The 18,954-nt window shown below is 40.0% G+C and overlaps 1 protein-coding gene and 1 non-coding gene across 2 annotated transcripts; one reads left to right on the top strand and one right to left on the bottom strand.

The window, feature by feature from the left end:
• Positions 1-1,647: 1,647 nt before the first annotated feature.
• LOC141615573 (small nucleolar RNA R71) lies at positions 1,648-1,754 on the bottom strand. Its single transcript, XR_012529988.1, has one exon. It is a non-coding gene; the product is annotated as a small nucleolar RNA R71 (small nucleolar RNA).
• A 14,108-nt stretch (positions 1,755-15,862) lies between these two features.
• On the top strand, positions 15,863-16,690 carry LOC141614082 (protein FAR1-RELATED SEQUENCE 5-like). The gene has a single exon (XM_074432836.1). The coding sequence runs from the start codon at positions 15,863-15,865 to the stop codon at positions 16,688-16,690; it is 828 nt and encodes a 275-aa protein (XP_074288937.1).
• Positions 16,691-18,954: the final 2,264 nt, after the last annotated feature.

The following is an 18,954-nucleotide window of genomic DNA, read 5'->3' as shown; positions in this document are numbered from 1 at the left end:
GGGTAATTGAAGATTATTTGGGTTATTATTGGGAGATTGACAACCTCTCAATCTAGGATTCAAGTACTTCTATTATTCTTGCTTTATTATTGGAATCATTAGTAGGTATAATCTCTTAATCCCTTTTTAATTATTGCTAATTACTTTCATTTATTCATCATGTTTCATTATGTTAGTATGATTGACAACCTTTCTAGCATGATCAATATGATAATGAGTGAGTAGTCTCTTAGCTAGGGTTTAATGGGTGATTAGGGAAACCAACATGGGGAATGATTCATGCTTAAATCAATATGCTTTCATATCTTATTTGCTTGCTTGTTTTGATCTTAATACATGCACATGTTATGTTTGATGAAATGCTAAGCCTATGAATCCTTGCATTTATTATCATCTACTATCTCTTCAACTTGACTTGTAAGACATAACCCAACTCGAGTCTTGTTAGACCATGCATGTGTTAAGTAGGAAAGATTAAGTCGACTTGTAGGTGTTGTACAATCTATGTGATTCGGCTCCGGGACCCAAACTTTCCTAGGATCGTAAGATATAACCCAACTCGATCCATCACAACAATAATTGCTTGCTTATAATTTGAGAACATGTTTGTATGATCATATCCCATGAATCCCCTATGAACCCATGACACCCTAGTGCTTTTAATCAATTGTTTACACCCTTATTTCATTTACCTTGTTAGCTTATTTTCATTGCTATTTTAGTTTAGTAACCTTCTACATCAACCCAACTTGTGACACCCCTAGACACCCCTAGTAGCAATAGAAATCTTCGTTTTCAATACCCGTCCCTTGGGATCCGACCTTTACTTACCCCTTTACTAATTGTAGAGTTGTTTGTGAAGTATAAATTGTGTTTTGTATCGACCATTGACCAACGACCACATATGCTTAATTGTGAACACCAAATGGCATCGATCAAAAATGGCGCCGTTGCCGGGGACGGTGTTTAATTGATTTTAGATTTCTTTTGTTATTTTTAGTTGTGTCTTTTTCACCTTGGGGAAGTAAAACTCCTCAAGGAATGTTCTAATTGTTTTCTAGTTGTTTGATATTTTGCATGTCTAGAAGGTTACAAAGAGATTTGTTACCTTTTGACCGTGAAATCGAAAGAACCTTGACGAATAATAGGAGACTTGTTAGGAGGAATTTGGGAGGTGTTGGTGAAGTTGTTCAACCCACTAGTGAGTTTGTCAATCCTTTCGCAATAGAAGGAGAAGAGAACCCATTAAACAATACCACACAAAATCCACCTACAATGCCTAAATTCTCGTCACACTCTATACCCACCGAGGAGGATCTACCAAATGGTACTCCTACCCCACAACATCTTACCGGAAATTTTATTGCCAAGTCCGCCTTCATCCAACTAGTTGAGAGAAGCCAATTCGGGGGAATGCCTAGTGAGGACCCTCATTCTCATATGGAAACATTTTGTGATTATTGTGAAGCTATCTCTCAAACGGGCGTGACTCAAGACCAAATAAGATGGGTCTTATTTCCTTTTTCGTTAATCGGCACCGCAAAGCAATGGTTGAAGGGCCTTGATAAGGCCACCCTTGGAATAGATTCTTGGAAGAAGTTAGCTCTCGCTTTCTACAAAAAATTCTACCCACCGGAGAAGACCAATATGCTAAGAGCTCAAATCACGAGTTTTAAGCAAAGGGATGAAGAGTCTTTGTATGAAGCTTGGGAGCGGTTCAAAGGTGTTTGTCGCTCATGTCCTCACCACGGACTTAGCGAATGGTTTTTAGTGCAACAATTTTGGAATGGTTTATATGAAGATTCAAGGAACATCCTCAATATGGGATCTAATGGAATGTTCACCGAAGTTGATGACAATCAAACATGGAACAAGATTGAGGAAATGGCGGTCCATAATTCGCAATATAGTAGGCCTCGCAAGGCTACTAGAGGAGGAAAGTATGAAGTGGACACCGTTACTCAATTGGGTGCTCAACTTAGTGCTCACATTGACACAATCAACTTGAAATTTGAACAAGCTATGGCTAGGCTTGAGGAAAACTCAAAATCATCAAAGCATCATGTCAATGCCATGACGGCATCCTCATCAATCCCAAGCGGGATATGTGAGAATTGTGGAACCTTGGGCCATGACTCAAGTGAATGTAGGGGAACAACCGAACAAGTCAATGCTTTCCAAGCTTACAAAAGTGGCACCCCTTATTCAAATTTTTACAATGAAAACACCAAGTTCCACCCAAATCTCTCATACAAGAGCCAAAATGTCCAAAACCCTCAAACTACATACACTCCACCACCCATGAGAAATCAAAATCAAAGACCCTTTTTCAATCAAAACCAAGGCTACCAAAATCAAAATCCATACAATCACCACAATGACCAAAGTTTTGATGTCCAAAAAGCGGTCCTTCAAATGCAAAAAAATCAACAAGAATTCTTCACCCAAATGCAAAAGGATAGCCAAGCAAAGGATACCACCATCAACAACATTTTAGCTCACACCAAGATGTTGGAAACACAATTGACCCAACTAGCATCTTCAAGCTCATCAAGACAAAAGGGGCAATTACCACCTCAAGGTAATCCCCCTAGACATGAAACGGTTAGTGCCATTCACTTGAGAAGTGGTACAAGATATGAAGCCCCGAAGAAGCAAGTTGAGAATGAAGTTGTGAGAGCTAGTGAGAATGAAGTTGTGGTGGAAGGTCCCAAAGAAGGGGAATCATCAAAAGAAGAAAGTTCAAAGAAAAATGAAGACAAAACCAAAGAAAAGGAGCCCATTGTGATTAGACTTCCTTTTCCAAGTCGTCAAGCCAAGCCCAAATTTGATGATCAACTTGGAAAGTTCATGGAAATTGTAAAGAACCTAGAAGTCTCAATTCCTTTTACGGAATTAATCAATCACGTTCCGGCCTATGCGAAGTACATGAAGGATATTCTCACAAAGAAGAAGTCAATCCGGAAACTTGAGACTATCGCCTTCACTAAGGTGAGTAGTGCAATTCTTCAAGGGAGTTCACCTCCAAAGTTAAAGGATCCGGGAAGCTTCTCAATACCGTGTACCATTGGCGACACAACGATCAACAAAGCCTTGTGTGATCTAGGGGCTAGTGTGAGTGTCATGCCGTACTCGGTGAGTAAAAGGTTGGGAATGGGAGAGCTCAAATGTACCAACATCACTCTTCAAATGGCCGATAGATCGACGAAGACACCGCTAGGGATATGGGAAGATGTCCCCGTGCGAATTGGGAAGTTTTTCATTCCGGTAGACTTTGTCATTGTTGATATGGAGGAAGATTCCAACATTCCAATCATCTTAGGAAGACCTTTCCTACACACCGCGGGTGCGGTAATTGATGTGAAACATGGAGAGCTCACTCTAGAGGTAGGAGATGAAAGCATAACTTTTAATCTTGACAAGACCATGAGAGCTCCTCGTTTGCATGAGCCATGTTTCATGATTGATCATTATAGCCGCAAAGATGAAAAGAAGAAATCGGAACTCCAATGGAAGAAGAAAGTTGAAGATACTCCATTCAAAGAGCAAGTGAATTGTGAAAAGGAGAGCTTGCAAAGCTCATCAAAATCAACCAAGGAAGAAGAAGATGGCCTCATTGGCCAAACGAAGAAATTGGGAGAGTTGTCTCCATCCAAGCAAGAGATTTTCAATGATCAACTCAATGAAGTTTGTGGTCTTTGGGACGACGAATTTGAAGGGATCTTTAATCCCTACATTGGGCAAGCCATCGATCATGATCAACAACAAGAGCCACGGTCTATTGAGGACCTCTACCACAACAATGAACAAGCTTTTAATTACTTCTTCGAGGTGTTGAGCAACATCAACAACACCTTGAACATGCCTCCTTGACATCTCATCAAGAATGAGAGTTTGGTGGAGTCCTCCTTAAACCACCACTTGTAAATATTTCTAACTCCCTAACTTACATTTAATTTTTGCATTGCATTTTTGTCATTTTTGGATTTTATTTACCTTGATCAAAATAATTGTCATGAAAAGAGAGAAGTGAGGGAGGGACTAATGATTTTAATTGATGTGTAGTGATTTACCTTAGTGTGGGGATGGCAATTGCCTAGGCCATTCATGCCTTAGTAGTGCCCCCACAATGAAGAACACAAGATTTGAAAGAAAGAAAGAAAGAATGTTAAGGAATGGGTTTGCGCAAGGATCCGTGTAATCAAGGCCCAATCCGAGCGGATTCCTGACAATCCGCCCGTCTGCAGAGGATCCGAGCGTCCAGCTGAGGAGACGCCCGTCTTGGGCTGTGCAAATATTGAAGAATTCCTGTCTGTTAAGGAATCCGAGCGGATTTCTGGAAAGACGCCCGTCTCCCAGGATCCGTCCGTCTCTGGTAAAATCCGCCCGTCTTGAAGCTGAAGAAAAACAAGAAAAATCTCTGGATGAGAATCCGTCCGGATTTTCCCAAGAGACGCCCGTCCCTCAATAAAAATCCGTCCGGATTTTCCCAAGAGACGCCCGTCCCTCAATAAAAATCCGAGCGGATTTCCCCAGGAGACGCCCGTCTTTAGGCGGGATTTTTAAAATTTGAAGCTTGAGAATCCGAGCGGATTGCGCCTAATCCGCACGGATCGTGCCTGCATCCTCGAGATTTTCGTTTTCTTTAAATACCCCCCCCACCTTCATTCATTCATTCATTCATTCATAAACACTACTCATAACACCAAAACCCTCATCCTCTCCATCTCAAACACAAAAACCCTCAACAAAATCACCAAAACAAAATCAAATCATCCTTCAAACATCAAATTAATCACTCCATCTTCAAGAAAAATCAAAACCAAGCACAAAATCTTCACCCTTTGAGTCGATTTTTGCTCTCATAAAGGCAAAGCCTTTCACTTTCAAAATCGATTTGGGCATTCTACAAATTGAAGATTTTTGATTCTCTACTTGGTTTGTTCATCAAATGGCAAGAACAAAGGGAGCAACAAAGGCACCAAAAGCAAAGGCTCTCTCTCAAAGGCAAAAAGCTCTACAAACAAAGAAAGCTTTGGCAATGGTGGTGTCAACACCAAGCTTGGTAGTGGAACAACCTCAACAAATTTCTATGGAAGCATCACCTTCTACTCCGGTAATTAATCAACTCTTGCATTATCCGGAGGTAACTTTCATCTCCGATGACCATAGAAATTCATTTGTCAAGTTTGCTATGAAACAAATTCAATCCACCAAGTTCATATGTGAAAAAACCTTAGAGAAGCTAGGTGTCCTTGAACAAACAAGAGTCTTTTTCAATGCCATGGGTTTGAAGAAATTGTTTGAAATGAAAGAAGTAACATACCCCTCCCTTGTTTTGGAATTCTTAAGTTCTTTAAAAGTGACAAAGGTTGAGAATAGAGAAAATATTGAGTTTCGTCTAGCTAACACTAGTAGACGCATTTCCTTTCCGGAATTGGGTGCAATTTTGGGTCTTAGCGATGCACATAAATTCTATAAGCAATATGGTAAGTACGATCCCGCGCCTCTTTGGGAGGCAATCTCCGGGAAGAAATATGAAGATTTTCATGCTTGTCGTGCTCTCTTGGTCCATCATCCGGGCATAAGAGTTTGGCACAAAGTTGTGGGAAATACCATAATTGCTAGAAGAGACACCAATCATTTCACGGGGCTCGATTTTATTCTCCTTGAATCAACCTTGAATATTGGAAGAATTCACACCAAGCCTTACAATTGTTTGAGGCTATTGGTTGATAGATGGCTTCATGTAGATAGTGGGAAGAAGGGTCAAACCGTAATTGTTAATGGCGGCCTTGTCACGGTTCTAGCCAAGCACTTTGATCCTAATTTCAATAAGGATAACAAGTACAAGGCTAAGGATGGTGGCCATCTTATTGATATGTCCACCTTGATTAACAAGTTTAAGTGGGTTGCTCACAATCCCCTTGATACCAAGTATGGGTGGCTTACTAGTGAGGCTCGTTCATTCACTTTACCCGCAAAGATTTGCCGTCTTAGTGTCCACCGGACCAACTATTTACTTCCCCTATCCAAAGAAGCCGAGTACATCATTCAACAACAAAAGGGTGATCATGAAACTCCCTCCTCTTCCATTGTTGTACCACCTTACCCCTTTGATTATGAAGAGTTCAAACCGCAAGGAGTTGAAATTGGAAAAGATTATGTCACTCTTCTAATGCAAGCCATGCACAAGCAAGCTTATGAAGATCGGAAAAATGCTTATTTGGCTCAATATCCTCCCCTCCTACATCTAGCTAGGCAAGGACTCCTTGATCCATCTTGTCCTTTGCCTAGTTGGGCGGATAGAGAAGCCTTATTTCCGGGTGCATCAAGGGATGTGGTGGAAGGCAATGAGGTTGTTGGAAATGATGAGGAGATTGATGATAACATTGAAGAAGCAAGTGGAGATGAAGAAAGGGATGGTGAAGATGGTGAAGATGGTGAAGATGATGATGAGGAAAGCAATGAAGAAAGTGCCAAGGAAAGTGGCAATGAGACCACTTCTCATGAGGGAAGTGATGGTGATAGTAGCATGATGGAAGACTAGCCTTGGAGATTCCTACTCTCCCACGGTTTGTCTATATCTCTTTATACTTTATTTTCATTTTGATCATTGTTGGTTTAGTCCTAGCAACATCAAAGGACTCACACCTCGGTTCCATTGAGGTGTTCTTTATTGTTCCCATCTTTGAAAATCCAAAATGACAATCTAGTCTCATGCATAGCATAGTGTGTGCATGAACTCCCCCATGCTTTGACATTAGCAATAGTGTCTTACTTGGTTTGGGGAAGTTAATGCATACGCAACGGGAGGTAATTTAAATTATCCTCTCCGTCATAACAAAAACCATGCATCATGTAGTATAGCTTAGTGTAGAATTGCATTTAGCATAGAAATCATGCATCATCTTTGCATAATTTCCATCATTTTGGCCATTGAGGACAATGCCCATATTAGTGTGGGGATGGGAATTCTAACACTTAACTTCTATTCAAAAACCATAAAAATTGAAAAATTTCAAAAACCATAAAAATTTAAAAATTGAAAAATCCAAAAACAAGTTCATTTCCTTTGTATATATTGTCTTGTATATATTGTGTTTGTTTCATCCTTGTTCACTTTGATTGACTACGCCACATCCGAGACATGAGGATATTGAAGACCGCATGGTATGATCTTTCCAATCTCCTTTTTCCTCTTTATGTTAATGACTATGTGGCTTTATTTTGATTAATGCGGTAAAACAATGTGAACTTAGGACTTGCATTTAGTTTATTTGTCATACTAGTTGGTAGAATCATATGCACTAGGATGTTTATATGTTAGTTGCATCATGGCATGTAGTTGCATGTTAGAAAATTTTGCGAAACCGTCTATTTGGGAAGCTTGACAAGTGTATATAGGCCCTAGTAGATGCTTTTTATTCTTAAGACTTTGCTTGTTAGAATACTTGTAAAACACCCTAGGATGTGTCATGCTAGTATCCTTTGACCCATGGATTAAGGCCTAGTCAAGAGTACCTTGTGGTGTGATAACTCCTTGGCTACCGTTTATTCCAAGGTGACCCTTGAAACCATGCATACTTCTATCATTCATCCATGTTCTACCACATTTTTGTCATCAAAGGGAATGGGCACAAAAACAAAAAGAAATCAATTTGAGTTCAATGAAATGAAAAATGAAAGAAAGTTTGCAAAATGCATCAAATGAAAAGAGGAGCAAAAATAGAACTCCTAAAGCTTCAAATACAAGGCACCCTCGTTACTAATTGGGGTGACTTTGAAAATGTTCAAAAGAAAATGCAAAAAAAAGTTGTCAAGTATTGAAATGCCAAAAATCAAAAAGAAATGGCAAAAAGAAAGTGTTCTCAAATGTCAAATGCCAATGAAATTGGGGGGAAAAACAAAAACAAAAGCAAACTCCCAAAGTGAAACTCAAATATCTATCGATCCCTTTATCCATCATATCCATTTTTGTGCATGGTAGAGAGGGGACGACCCTTCTTCTTGTCTAGGCAAGAGGGGGAATTCCGCGATCCTCCAGTGTTTCTAACACCATAGGGAGTATATTCTTGACAAAAGCATTTAACGATTGAGGACAAAGGTACCCTAGCTTGACACATTTTGGAGGTGATTTATTGGTATCCTTCTAGGCTTAGTAGTTTGAACAAATTGCATCTATGAAGGATTGTGTACCCTTGAATTGCTTCCCTTGTAGATAATTTCCGCCACTTAGATGAGGAAAGTGGCTATTCTTTTGTAGATGCATCCATTACTTGATTTTGTGTGCTTTAATGTTTGGATGTGTCGCCATTTTGGCAAGACCCACCTTGCCTTGCAAGAAGGCATCCTACCTCATGGTTGTCTTGTTGTGAGTTGAAGGGGCGGAGTGAGACCCGCTAATTGTCTCATATCGGCTATTATTATTAGGTTAGGTTAGTATTGGTCCTAGTCTTTGTCACCTCTTTACTCGGGACGAGCAAAGGTTCGGTTTGGGGATATTTGATGCGACCATAATTGGCGCATATTTAGCCCCGAATTACCATTGTTTCCATGCTTTTTAGTGCCTATTTGGGTCATTTCTTATCTTTAGATCTTTGTTTTGCATATTCTTTGAGATTTTGATCCCTTGGTAGGAAAGGAGTAAGAATCTTGCATTTTCATGGCAAAACAAGGCTAAATGGATCGTATTCAATGACCAAGCATCAAGGAGAGACAAGACTAGAAGGCCTTTGTACATAGCTAAGTAGAAGATCAATGTTGAGAAAGGATCCTTGAGTCCCCAAGGAAATCCCCAAGGATTCTATGAAGAAAAGGGAAGAAAAGAAGAAGGAATGACGCTGTAAAAGAATCCGAACGGATCATCCATGATCCGTCCGTCCGCCCAGCTCAATCCGAGCGTCCTTACCCAGGATCCGCTCGGATCCCCCAGGCCCAATCCGAGCGTCTTCGACCTCCATCCGCTCGGACCGTCCATGCCCCATCCGTCCGTCTCGACCTCCATCCGCTCGGATCACAAGACTGACACGGTTTCGTCCTTCAAGTTACAAAATGGAGACGCCCTTCTCTCATTGAATACCGGAGTCTCCTTGCTCAACTTAAAAAGTGTAATTACTAGTTTAACCCTTAGTTAACCCTAATGCATCCTCCCTAATTTTCACTATAAATACCCCATTAGTCTAATTAGAGGAGCATGTTCTTCTTATCAATAATTAGTGTAGTTAATATCAATAAAATCTCTCTTCAATATTGTAATCAAATATTAATCAAGTTTTAATCCAAGTTTTAGTTCTTTAATCTCTCTCTTGTTCTTACTTTATTTTGGGTAATTGAAGATTATTTGGGTTATTATTGGGAGATTGACAACCTCTCAATCTAGGATTCAAGTACTTCTATTATTCTTGCTTTATTATTGGAATCATTAGTAGGTATAATCTCTTAATCCCTTTTTAATTATTGCTAATTACTTTCATTTATTCATCATGTTTCATTATGTTAGTATGATTGACAACCTTTCTAGCATGATCAATATGATAATGAGTGAGTAGTCTCTTAGCTAGGGTTTAATGGGTGATTAGGGGAAACCAACATGGGGATGATTCATGCTTAAATCAATATGCTTTCATATCTTATTTGCTTGCTTGTTTTGATCTTAATACATGCACATGTTATGTTTGATGAAATGCTAAGCCTATGAATCCTTGCATTTATTATCATCTACTATCTCTTCAACTTGACTTGTAAGACATAACCCAACTCGAGTCTTGTTAGACCATGCATGTGTTAAGTAGGAAAGATTAAGTCGACTTGTAGGTGTTGTACAATCTATGTGATTCGGCTCCGGGACCCAAACTTTCCTAGGATCGTAAGATATAACCCAACTCGATCCATCACAACAATAATTGCTTGCTTATAATTTGAGAACATGTTTGTATGATCATATCCCATGAATCCCCTATGAACCCATGACACCCTAGTGCTTTTAATCAATTGTTTACACCCTTATTTCATTTACCTTGTTAGCTTATTTTCATTGCTATTTTAGTTTAGTAACCTTCTACATCAACCCAACTTGTGACACCCCTAGACACCCCTAGTAGCAATAGAAATCTTCGTTTTCAATACCCGTCCCTTGGGATCCGACCTTTACTTACCCCTTTACTAATTGTAGAGTTGTTTGTGAAGTATAAATTGTGTTTTGTATCGACCATTGACCAACGACCACATATGCTTAATTGTGAACACCAAATGGCATCGATCAACTTAAGCCAGTCACATGGTATGGGAACGTGGAGTCCGTGTGTATATGTGCGACGTGTATGTTAATTGTGCTGTATATGGTTTGTTGAAAGCATGTTGCATGATAGTTGGCTTACATGTTGGTTGGAATCGTTGGAAAAGTATATGAGAATGATGAATGATATGGTAGAAAAAGAAAGTAGTTCGTATATGATGATGTGTGATGAAGTGGATTTGTAATGTTGTTGTATTAGCAACATGGGAATAGGATTTGTAGTGTATGGGTGTGGTTTGTGTTATGAAAAGTTATGAAAATTTAAAACATGCGGGTAATAGAAAGTTGAATGTTATATGAGCATGATAGATGGTAATGTTTGGCTTTTGGTGAGTACTAACATGAAGAATAGAGGTTCAATGATATGTGTTTTATATAACGAATTGGATGAAAAGCATGATGGTTGTTTATAACGTGGCACTTGATAACACGAAGTAGATTATTTTGTTAATTGTATGAGGAGTCGCGCAGATTTGAATGCGTAGTTGTAATCATAATGTTGAAATAATAATGAATGAATAGTACGTTGGGGTATGTGAGATAACATGCGGGTAGTATTCACGAGTCTATATGACTCGATCGAGTGGGTTTGATTCGATCGAGTGGGTACTTGTCGTTATTTTGACCAGAATCGTGTTTTTGGGCACTCGATCGAGTACCTCGGGCACTCGATCGAGTATGGGGTCACTCGATCGAGTAGCCGGGCTACTCGGTCGAGTAAGTCAGAGATCAGAAGGTCTGTTTGGGTTCTGGAGTCGGGGCACTCGATCGAGCATGTTGGGCACTCGATCGAGTAGCCTCAACTCGATCGAGTAGGTTCTGGTACTCGATCGAGTGGGGTCTGTGCAGGTCATATGCGTATTTCGGGTCATATGTTTGTCTTTTGACATTCGTTGCATATGATGTTTAATTCAAAGGTGTTGTATTACTTCTTTATGTATTGTTTTACGTATGTTGGTCCTGAAGCGTAAGTTACCGAATCTTATGATGTAAAGAGTGGCACTATGATGAGTATGAGTTCGGTGGGGAGGACATGAGTTATATGTGATTATGATAGATGGTGGAAAAAGAAAAGGAAGATTGGTATAGCTTATTGAGGCATGGCGCACGTTTTACAAGACGGGATGAGTGATATGATTGTGTGTTGAGTAATGTAAAAATAAGTGAATATAGGCAAGGGATGATGTGAGTATAATGAACGTGAGAATGAAAAGATTGAAAGTAAGAATGTGGATAGTGGCAGCTTGAGATGTGTAAAGAGTTATGGAAGGAAATGGTTAGGAGTCGTGTGGGTTATGGATTTATGTAGTGAAAGTTCGTTTAAAGGGGTTGAGAAGAGTAATATATAGTGAACTTTGTGGAGACATGTCGCGAGGTGTATTTGTAGACAGTGAGTGAGTTTGGGAGGTTTGGTTTATTAAAAGATGAAACTACTGTGTGAGTTCCTTGGGTAATTAACGGTATTAAATGAATTCTGATTTCTAGAGATGTAAAAAGGGGGGTGCAATTGTTTGAACATTAAACGTTGGTTCTATGGATAGATTAGTGGCAAGTATGAGTGATAGCATAATAAGAGAAGATCCATGGTAAGAAAGAGTGAGATGATGTAGGTAGAAAATAATGGAATTAAGTTTTGGAGCAACGAAGGGGTAACCAGATTTCTAAAGAGTTAGCTAGAAGGAATAAGGAGTTGAACTATTAATTGGTATTATTGAGTGTAAAGAGGAAAGAAGGATAAAAGGAAGCTGAGGAAAATGTTCACCGGAGCTATGTGATATAAAGATAAGAAATCATCGAAATGTGTGATGGTATCACGAGGATGTTAGCTAAAGGTTATATAGGAGTTTCAGGACAACATGATTGGTAATGAGTTTCGAGGAATTAAGGGAGTAAGAAGTTGGTGGAGTATTGGCACGATACGAGGTATTTGGTGGAGAGCTGGATGACAACACAAATAAGATGCCCTTGGGAATAATGTTGAGGTAATTTTGTGGATGGGTTCGAGGTTCGTTATTTGCAATGTTAACCAACAATGGGAGAAAAACCATGTTATTTTGATATGAGTGTAAGAGATTTGATATACGAGCAACGGTGGCATTGTGGTGTTATCACTAATGACTAAGAGTGATGGAATATTAGAAAGGTAGCAATTCTAAAGAGGTTGATTTGGTAGGGACCTGATTGTTGTGTATGATTGTGAGAGGGTATAAGATGTGGTTAGATGAGGCGGACGCTATTAGTTGAATAGTGAAGGTGTGATTATATTTGGCAGGAAGTGATGGTTGTGCGAATGGGGGAATATGTTATGAGGGGCATATGAGTTAAACTCGGGCGGCAGGTAACCTTTTTTTGAGTGGTGACTTACGTGGTCAGGATTGACTAGTTGGTTGTGATTACGGGTCTATGATATGTGTAAATGTTTGTGTGAGGTTCTGACCTCACAAGAAGTGGTATGGTATGATAATTATAAAATTGTTTTATGAATGTTCGGTTATATATATGTTGGACACGGTAATTTAATTGAAGGATATCCAAAAAGGTAATAATTTGATTGATTTGACATGGCTAGTTATAATTTTATGTGTATTGATAACACATGTGTATTCCGGGAAATGGTAGAGATGATGTTCATGAGATGCTTATCTGTTTATCCATATAATATGTTGCGTGGTGATTTAATAAGGTGGATTTGAGTAAGTTTTTCTTGTCTGAGAAGTTATATGCTGAGTCAGTATTTATGGGAATTGTATGCAGTTGTGATGTCTATCGGTGTGGTTGTGGTGCCTCGGGTGGTGATCCGGGCACGGTACATAGTGCTGTGATGCGGGTATTTTCGCACTACGGTGTGGCTGTTGGTGGCGGTGTTGTGATGCCGTCACCGGTTGTGGTGGAGTAGGCGGGATGATTATGATTCGAGTTTCGAAAGTACATACCAGTTATACATAGATTGTTGTTTTGTTTGATGTTGCTCTCTGCGAGTTTCAGTTTGTGCTGATAGACAGTTGTCTTGCTTATTCATGTTTTCTTTACCAGATTAAGTTGGGAATGAGGTAGAGTATGATGTGAAATAGAGTTGTATATGTTTCGTTGTTGTCATGGGATAGCGATAATCTGTTGATGGGACACGGTTGTGAGAGGTTGTTACGGTAATTTTGATCTTGTTTTCAGATGAGACATCGGTAGACATGGTAATGGAAAATAATTCGTGGAACATGTGTGGTAATGATCTGAAAGCGGCAGATAGTTCATAATCTTTTGTTGAGACAGTGAGTGTAGGGTGTTGGGGAAATTAGTGTCATGTTAAGTTGTGTATGAATTTTGCGGTAATGAAAGAAAGAATTTGAGGATCTAGTGTGCGTGTACGTAACGAGTGCGGATCGTGAGTTATGCTTCTGGGAGATAAGTGCCTTACGTAGAGAGATATGTTGTTTGGCAGTAATAATGAAGAGTGGGTATGGTGATTTGCTACGAGTTTATAGTATAGGTTAGGTGCGCTGCCGAATGAGTTGAGGAATGGGAAATGTTTATGTATGGGAGCCTTGGATATAAGAATGGTGAGTGTTTGGTTTATAGACGGTTGTCTTTGACATTTGGTGGTACAGAGGGTAATGAGATATAGATATGGTTTGGTATTAGTGAGTTACGAGGACGTAACATTTGTCTTAAGAGGAGTAGGATGCGATAAAACAGATTTTGATGGTTGTACATATGGTAATATATTCGGAAGTTGAGTCTTGATGTAGAATAAAAGATCGATTCGTGTTGTGGGTGATTTTATTAAAGGTCATGACCGTGCTTGTAGTAGCGTGATGTTTAGGAGTGTGAGAATATTTCGCTAGTATTGACAGTTGGATGATGAGGTTACGAGTGTGAGTAAACTTCGAGGACGAAGTTCCTTTTAAGGGTGGTAGAATGTAACATCCCGTTTGATGTCTATGAGTGTCTTGGTATTGGATTTGATAGTTGATGATATTATGGAGCTAGCAGCATTAGAGGATGGTAGTTGGTTATGTATGGAGTTGGTGTCGTGAGAGATATATATGTGGTAGATACGGTATAGTGAGTCATGTTGTGGAAGTAAACATAGTTGGTGGAGTGGGTGTTAAGAGTTCATGTTCTATGTTCGGTCGAGTTCTTGAGTCCTTAGCTAAGTTGTTGTGTCTTGGTCGAGTTTGTATGGTTGTTCTTTTATGTATGGGTTGAACTTCGGGGACGAAGTTCTTTTTAAGGAGGGAAGACTGTAATACTCCGTATTTATAAGTCTTGGGGTACTCTATCGAGTAGCCCTTACTCTGTCGAGTAAGGGTAAGTTGCGAGATAAAATAGTTTCTGACCTGTTGGGTACTCGATCAAGTAGCTGGGGTACTCGATCGAGTAAGGGGGTACTCGATCGAGTGTCCGGTTTTACGGGGGAGTTTTCTCGGGTTTTGTTAATTACGCGATTAAGGTATTTAAACCAATTCGTCTTTGTTCTAAATCACTTTTTACAAAACCTAAAACCCTGTTTAAGAGAGAAAGCAGCCACTTCATCTTCCTAATCGCATTCTTAGCAATTCCCGGAGTTCAGACGGTCGGTTCTTGTCGTTTTTCGTGTCGTTGGATTCCTTGCGTCGAGGGTAAGCTTTTACTATAGTTTTTATAATGTGTTGTTAAGATTGGTTAAACCCTAATTTAGGAATTGGGGGTTTTGGTGTGTAGTTTGTGATGTGTAGTCTTTATGTCTTTGTATGATAGGAGGAGAATTCATAGAGGAGCCGTTTTGATACAAATTTTGTAGATACCGTCTGCGTGTTGTGCTTTCCAGGTAGGATTTCCTACTCAGTATTAGTCCCATAATGGGATATTGGTGATGTGCTGTAGTTAGTTGTTTGATATGATGATTGTGATTGTGATTGTGATTGTGATTGTGATTGTGATTGGTGGTCTATGGCTCTCGAGATGCGTTCTCGGCTGAGTGGGGTCACTTATGGAGTGACTTCACGCCCTAGTTTCGCCCTTCGTGGAACCCGCCACGAAAGGGGATGTGCACATTAATGGGACGGGGTTATCGCTCGTACGATGAGCGGGGCTTAGGTGTGAACGGTGCGGTCCCCCCGCGGGTGGTCCGGTGGACGGTCGGTATTGAGACGATGGGAGTTGGTGGTGTGTGTGTGTGTGTGACGGTTAATTTGTGTCTGTTTATCTTATTGTTGATGTATGTATTGAATTGTGTGATTAGTCCGACCCCGTTTAAATGTTTTAAAATGTGGTGATCCATTCGGGGTGGTGAGCGGTTATTGAGCAGGTGTGATATGACGCGTATGGGATAGCCGGGATGAGTCATCACGTGGCAGTTAGAAGTCTTCCATTTGTGTCGACGAAGTCTAGTAGCTTTGATAGTTTTAGCTGTAGACCGTATGAGAACCTTGTAATTCCTTTTATTAGTTTTGGTTTGAACATGTAATCGCCTTAAACTTTATTTACTTTAAAAGTACGTTTCTTTATTGTCTTATGATATTCAGTACCTCGGGCAACCGAGATGGTAGCATCCTTATACCTGAGTGGTCCTGGTAAGGCACTTGGAGTATGGGGGTATTACATGATGAGGCTGAGAGTTCCAATAAGCAAAGAGGTATCAGAATAACCAAAATTAAAAGGTGGGGTTGTGAAGCGATGATCAAATTCATGTTCCATGAAAACATGTACAAGATTGAACAATTCCGTGAGGGTCACAATCACCCACTAACCTTGGTCAAAAATAGAGAATTTGAGAAACTTGTAGAGAATATAAGTATTCTGAATGAATATCAAAAGCAATTGATTATCCATAATTTGAGATTGAATGTCGGGGCTAGTTTAACATACAACTTATGCAAGAAGCAAGCAGAGGGTTTCGAAAATGTGGGAGCTTCCCTTATGCAATTCAAAAATTTCCAACGGAATGTAAAGTGTCTACTTAACGATAAGGATGGACAGATGTTCATCTCTCATTTAAAAACCCTCAGAGAAACAAAAGGGTTGGTATTTGCATATGAAACAGATGCTGACAATTCCTTGACAAGAATAGTTTGGACAAATGCGGATTCCATCAGATGTTACGCATTGTTTGGTGATGAAATTTCATTCGATCCAACCTATGGAACGAACAAATATAACATGAAATTCGCGCCTTTCACTGGGATTAACAATCATAAAAATTCAATAACATTTGGATGCGTGCTTTTAGAGCATGAAGACGATGATTCATTTATTTGGGGATTTCAGCAGTTCTTGAAAGAAATGGGTGGCAAAGAACCCAATTATATCATTAGTGACCAAGACCCCGGAATAATAAATGCAGTTGAAGGTGTGTTTGGAATATCTTACTTTTGTGAAACTAGTTATTTATTTCGTGAATCTAGGAACATTATGTAATACTACGGTTTTATGAGTCTCTGGGTACTCTATCGAGTAGGCCTTACTCTGTCGAGTAAGGGTGACTTGCAGTTTAAAAGAGTTTCTGACCTGTTGGGAACTCGATCGAGTAACGTAGATACTCGATCGAGTAAGGGGGCACTCGATCGAGTACCTCAGCTACTCGATCGAGTAGCCGGTTTACGGGGGATGATTTCTCGGGTTTTGTTTATAATGAGATTAAGTATATAATAACTTCCGTCACTTTTCTTTAAACACTTTTAAAACCTAATTACTTTCAAAAAGAGAAATTAAACTACGTTCTTCGCATCAATCACATTGTTGGCAAATCCCGGAGCTTGGAAGGTCGGATTTTACCTTTCTTTATACCGTTGTGATCCTTGCGTTGAGGGTAAGATCTACGTACCGTTTTTATAGCATTTTGTTAAGGTTGGTTAAACCCTAGTATTGGGATTTGGGGGTTTTGTTGTATTTTGTGATTGGTAGTGATTATATGTTTGTATGTTAGGAGGAGGATTCGTAGAGGAAGCTTTTTGATATCAGTTGTGAGACCGTCTGATTGTGTTGTGCTTTTCAGGTAGGGTTTCCCTACTCAGTATTAGTCCCATAATGTGTTGTTGATATGTTGCGATTGTTGAATAATATCGTATTCGTATTGTGACGGTTGTTGATTGTGATTGTTTGTCTCTGGTTCTCGAGATGCGTTCTCGGCTGAGTGGAGTCACTTGCGGGAGTGGCTTCACGCCCTAGTTTCGCCCTTCGTGGAACCCGCCACGGAAGGGGATGTGCACATTAATGGGACAGGGTTATCGCTCGGTATGATGAGCGGGGCTTAGGTGGGAACGGCTGCGGTCCCCCCACTGGCAGGGCTAGTCCAGTGGACAGTCGGTGACAGAGATTGATTGGAGTGGGTGTGATTGTGTGTGTGTGTGACCGTTTGAGCTGTATTGTTTACTGTGTTGTTGGTTTATATAAATTGTGTGATTAGTACTGACCCCGTTTAATGTTTTGAAAACTGTGGTGATCCATTCGGGGATGGTGAGCAGTTATTGAGCAGGTATGAGTCGAGTTACTGGGATAGCTGGGATGTGCCACTGTCTGATGATAGAAGTCTTCCGCTTTAGCTTTAGTAGTTTAATAAACATTTCAGTTAGCTCAGTAGACAGTTTGTTTTGAGAACTTGTATTCGTATTTTGGTATTTGGTTTTGGATTGTAACCTTTCACTAAAATTATACTATTTAAATGTTGTTTCGTTATTGTCTGATGATTATCATTGCCTCGGGTAACCAAGATGGTAGCATCCTTATACCTGAGTGGTCCTGGTAAGGCACTTGGAGTATGGGGGTGTTACAAAATGGTATCAGAGCGACGATCCTGAAACCTGTAACCAATGAATCTAATGAACATAGGGAGTCAATTAAAATGAACCCGGGGTAAAGGTTGTAGGAGCTAATGCAAAGGCTTGGGAGACGTCCTAAAGTCGAGAACTCGCCCTACAATTTTGAACCGGTCACATGGGGGGGGGGTATATGTCAAGGTCGTATGTGATGCTTGTTAGCTTGTATGTGGATGTGATGATGTATGTTGTAATTGTTGTTGGATGTTTGGAGTAGAAGCTGAGACTGTGAATGAAAGGTTGGTGAAGTATATAGAACTGTTGTTTAAACATGAAGCATGTTGGGTGTTTACTATGTGGCGTTTGATAACATGATATAATTTTTTTGTTGATCATATGAAAAGCTTGGTAGAATCGCATGCTTAACTATAGTATAATGTTGAGTTTATAAGTTTTATAGTATGTTGGGATATGTGAGATAACATGCGGTAGTATATACGAGTCAGCATGACTCGATCGAGTAAGGGGGTACTCGATCGAGTAGGTGTGGTACTCGGTCGAGTGGGTCTGACTCGATCGAGTGGGTATTTGACGATTTTGCAACCAGAATCGTGTTTTTGGGCACTCGATCGAGTACCTCGGGCTACTCGGTCGAGTATGTTAGAGATCAGAAAGTCTGTTTGGGGTCTGATGTCGGGGCACTCGATCGAGTATGGTGGGCACTCGATCGAGTAGCCTCTACTCGATCGAGTAGGTTTAGACACTCGATCGAGTGTGTTCTGGGCAGTCTGTTTTCGTGTTTTGGGGTTATAGTGCGTATGTTTATATCTATCCTTTCTTATATAGTTTCAAGATGCCGCCCAAGAGAAACGCTTTGTATGCGAGAGCTGAGACCATGAACATAGATGATATCGTTAAGATGTTGGA

Source organism: Silene latifolia, chromosome 11, assembly GCF_048544455.1.
Source record: "Silene latifolia isolate original U9 population chromosome 11, ASM4854445v1, whole genome shotgun sequence".
NCBI lineage: Eukaryota > Viridiplantae > Streptophyta > Magnoliopsida > Caryophyllales > Caryophyllaceae > Silene > Silene latifolia.
Note: the sequence above shows the minus strand (reverse complement) of the source record. Positions and strands in the feature narration are given on the sequence as shown.

Bases quoted from the DNA above. Each gene is read 5' to 3' on its own strand.
- LOC141614082 (XM_074432836.1), top strand. From the start codon at position 15,863: ATGGGGGTATTACATGATGAGGCTGAGAGTTCCAATAAGCAAAGAGGT.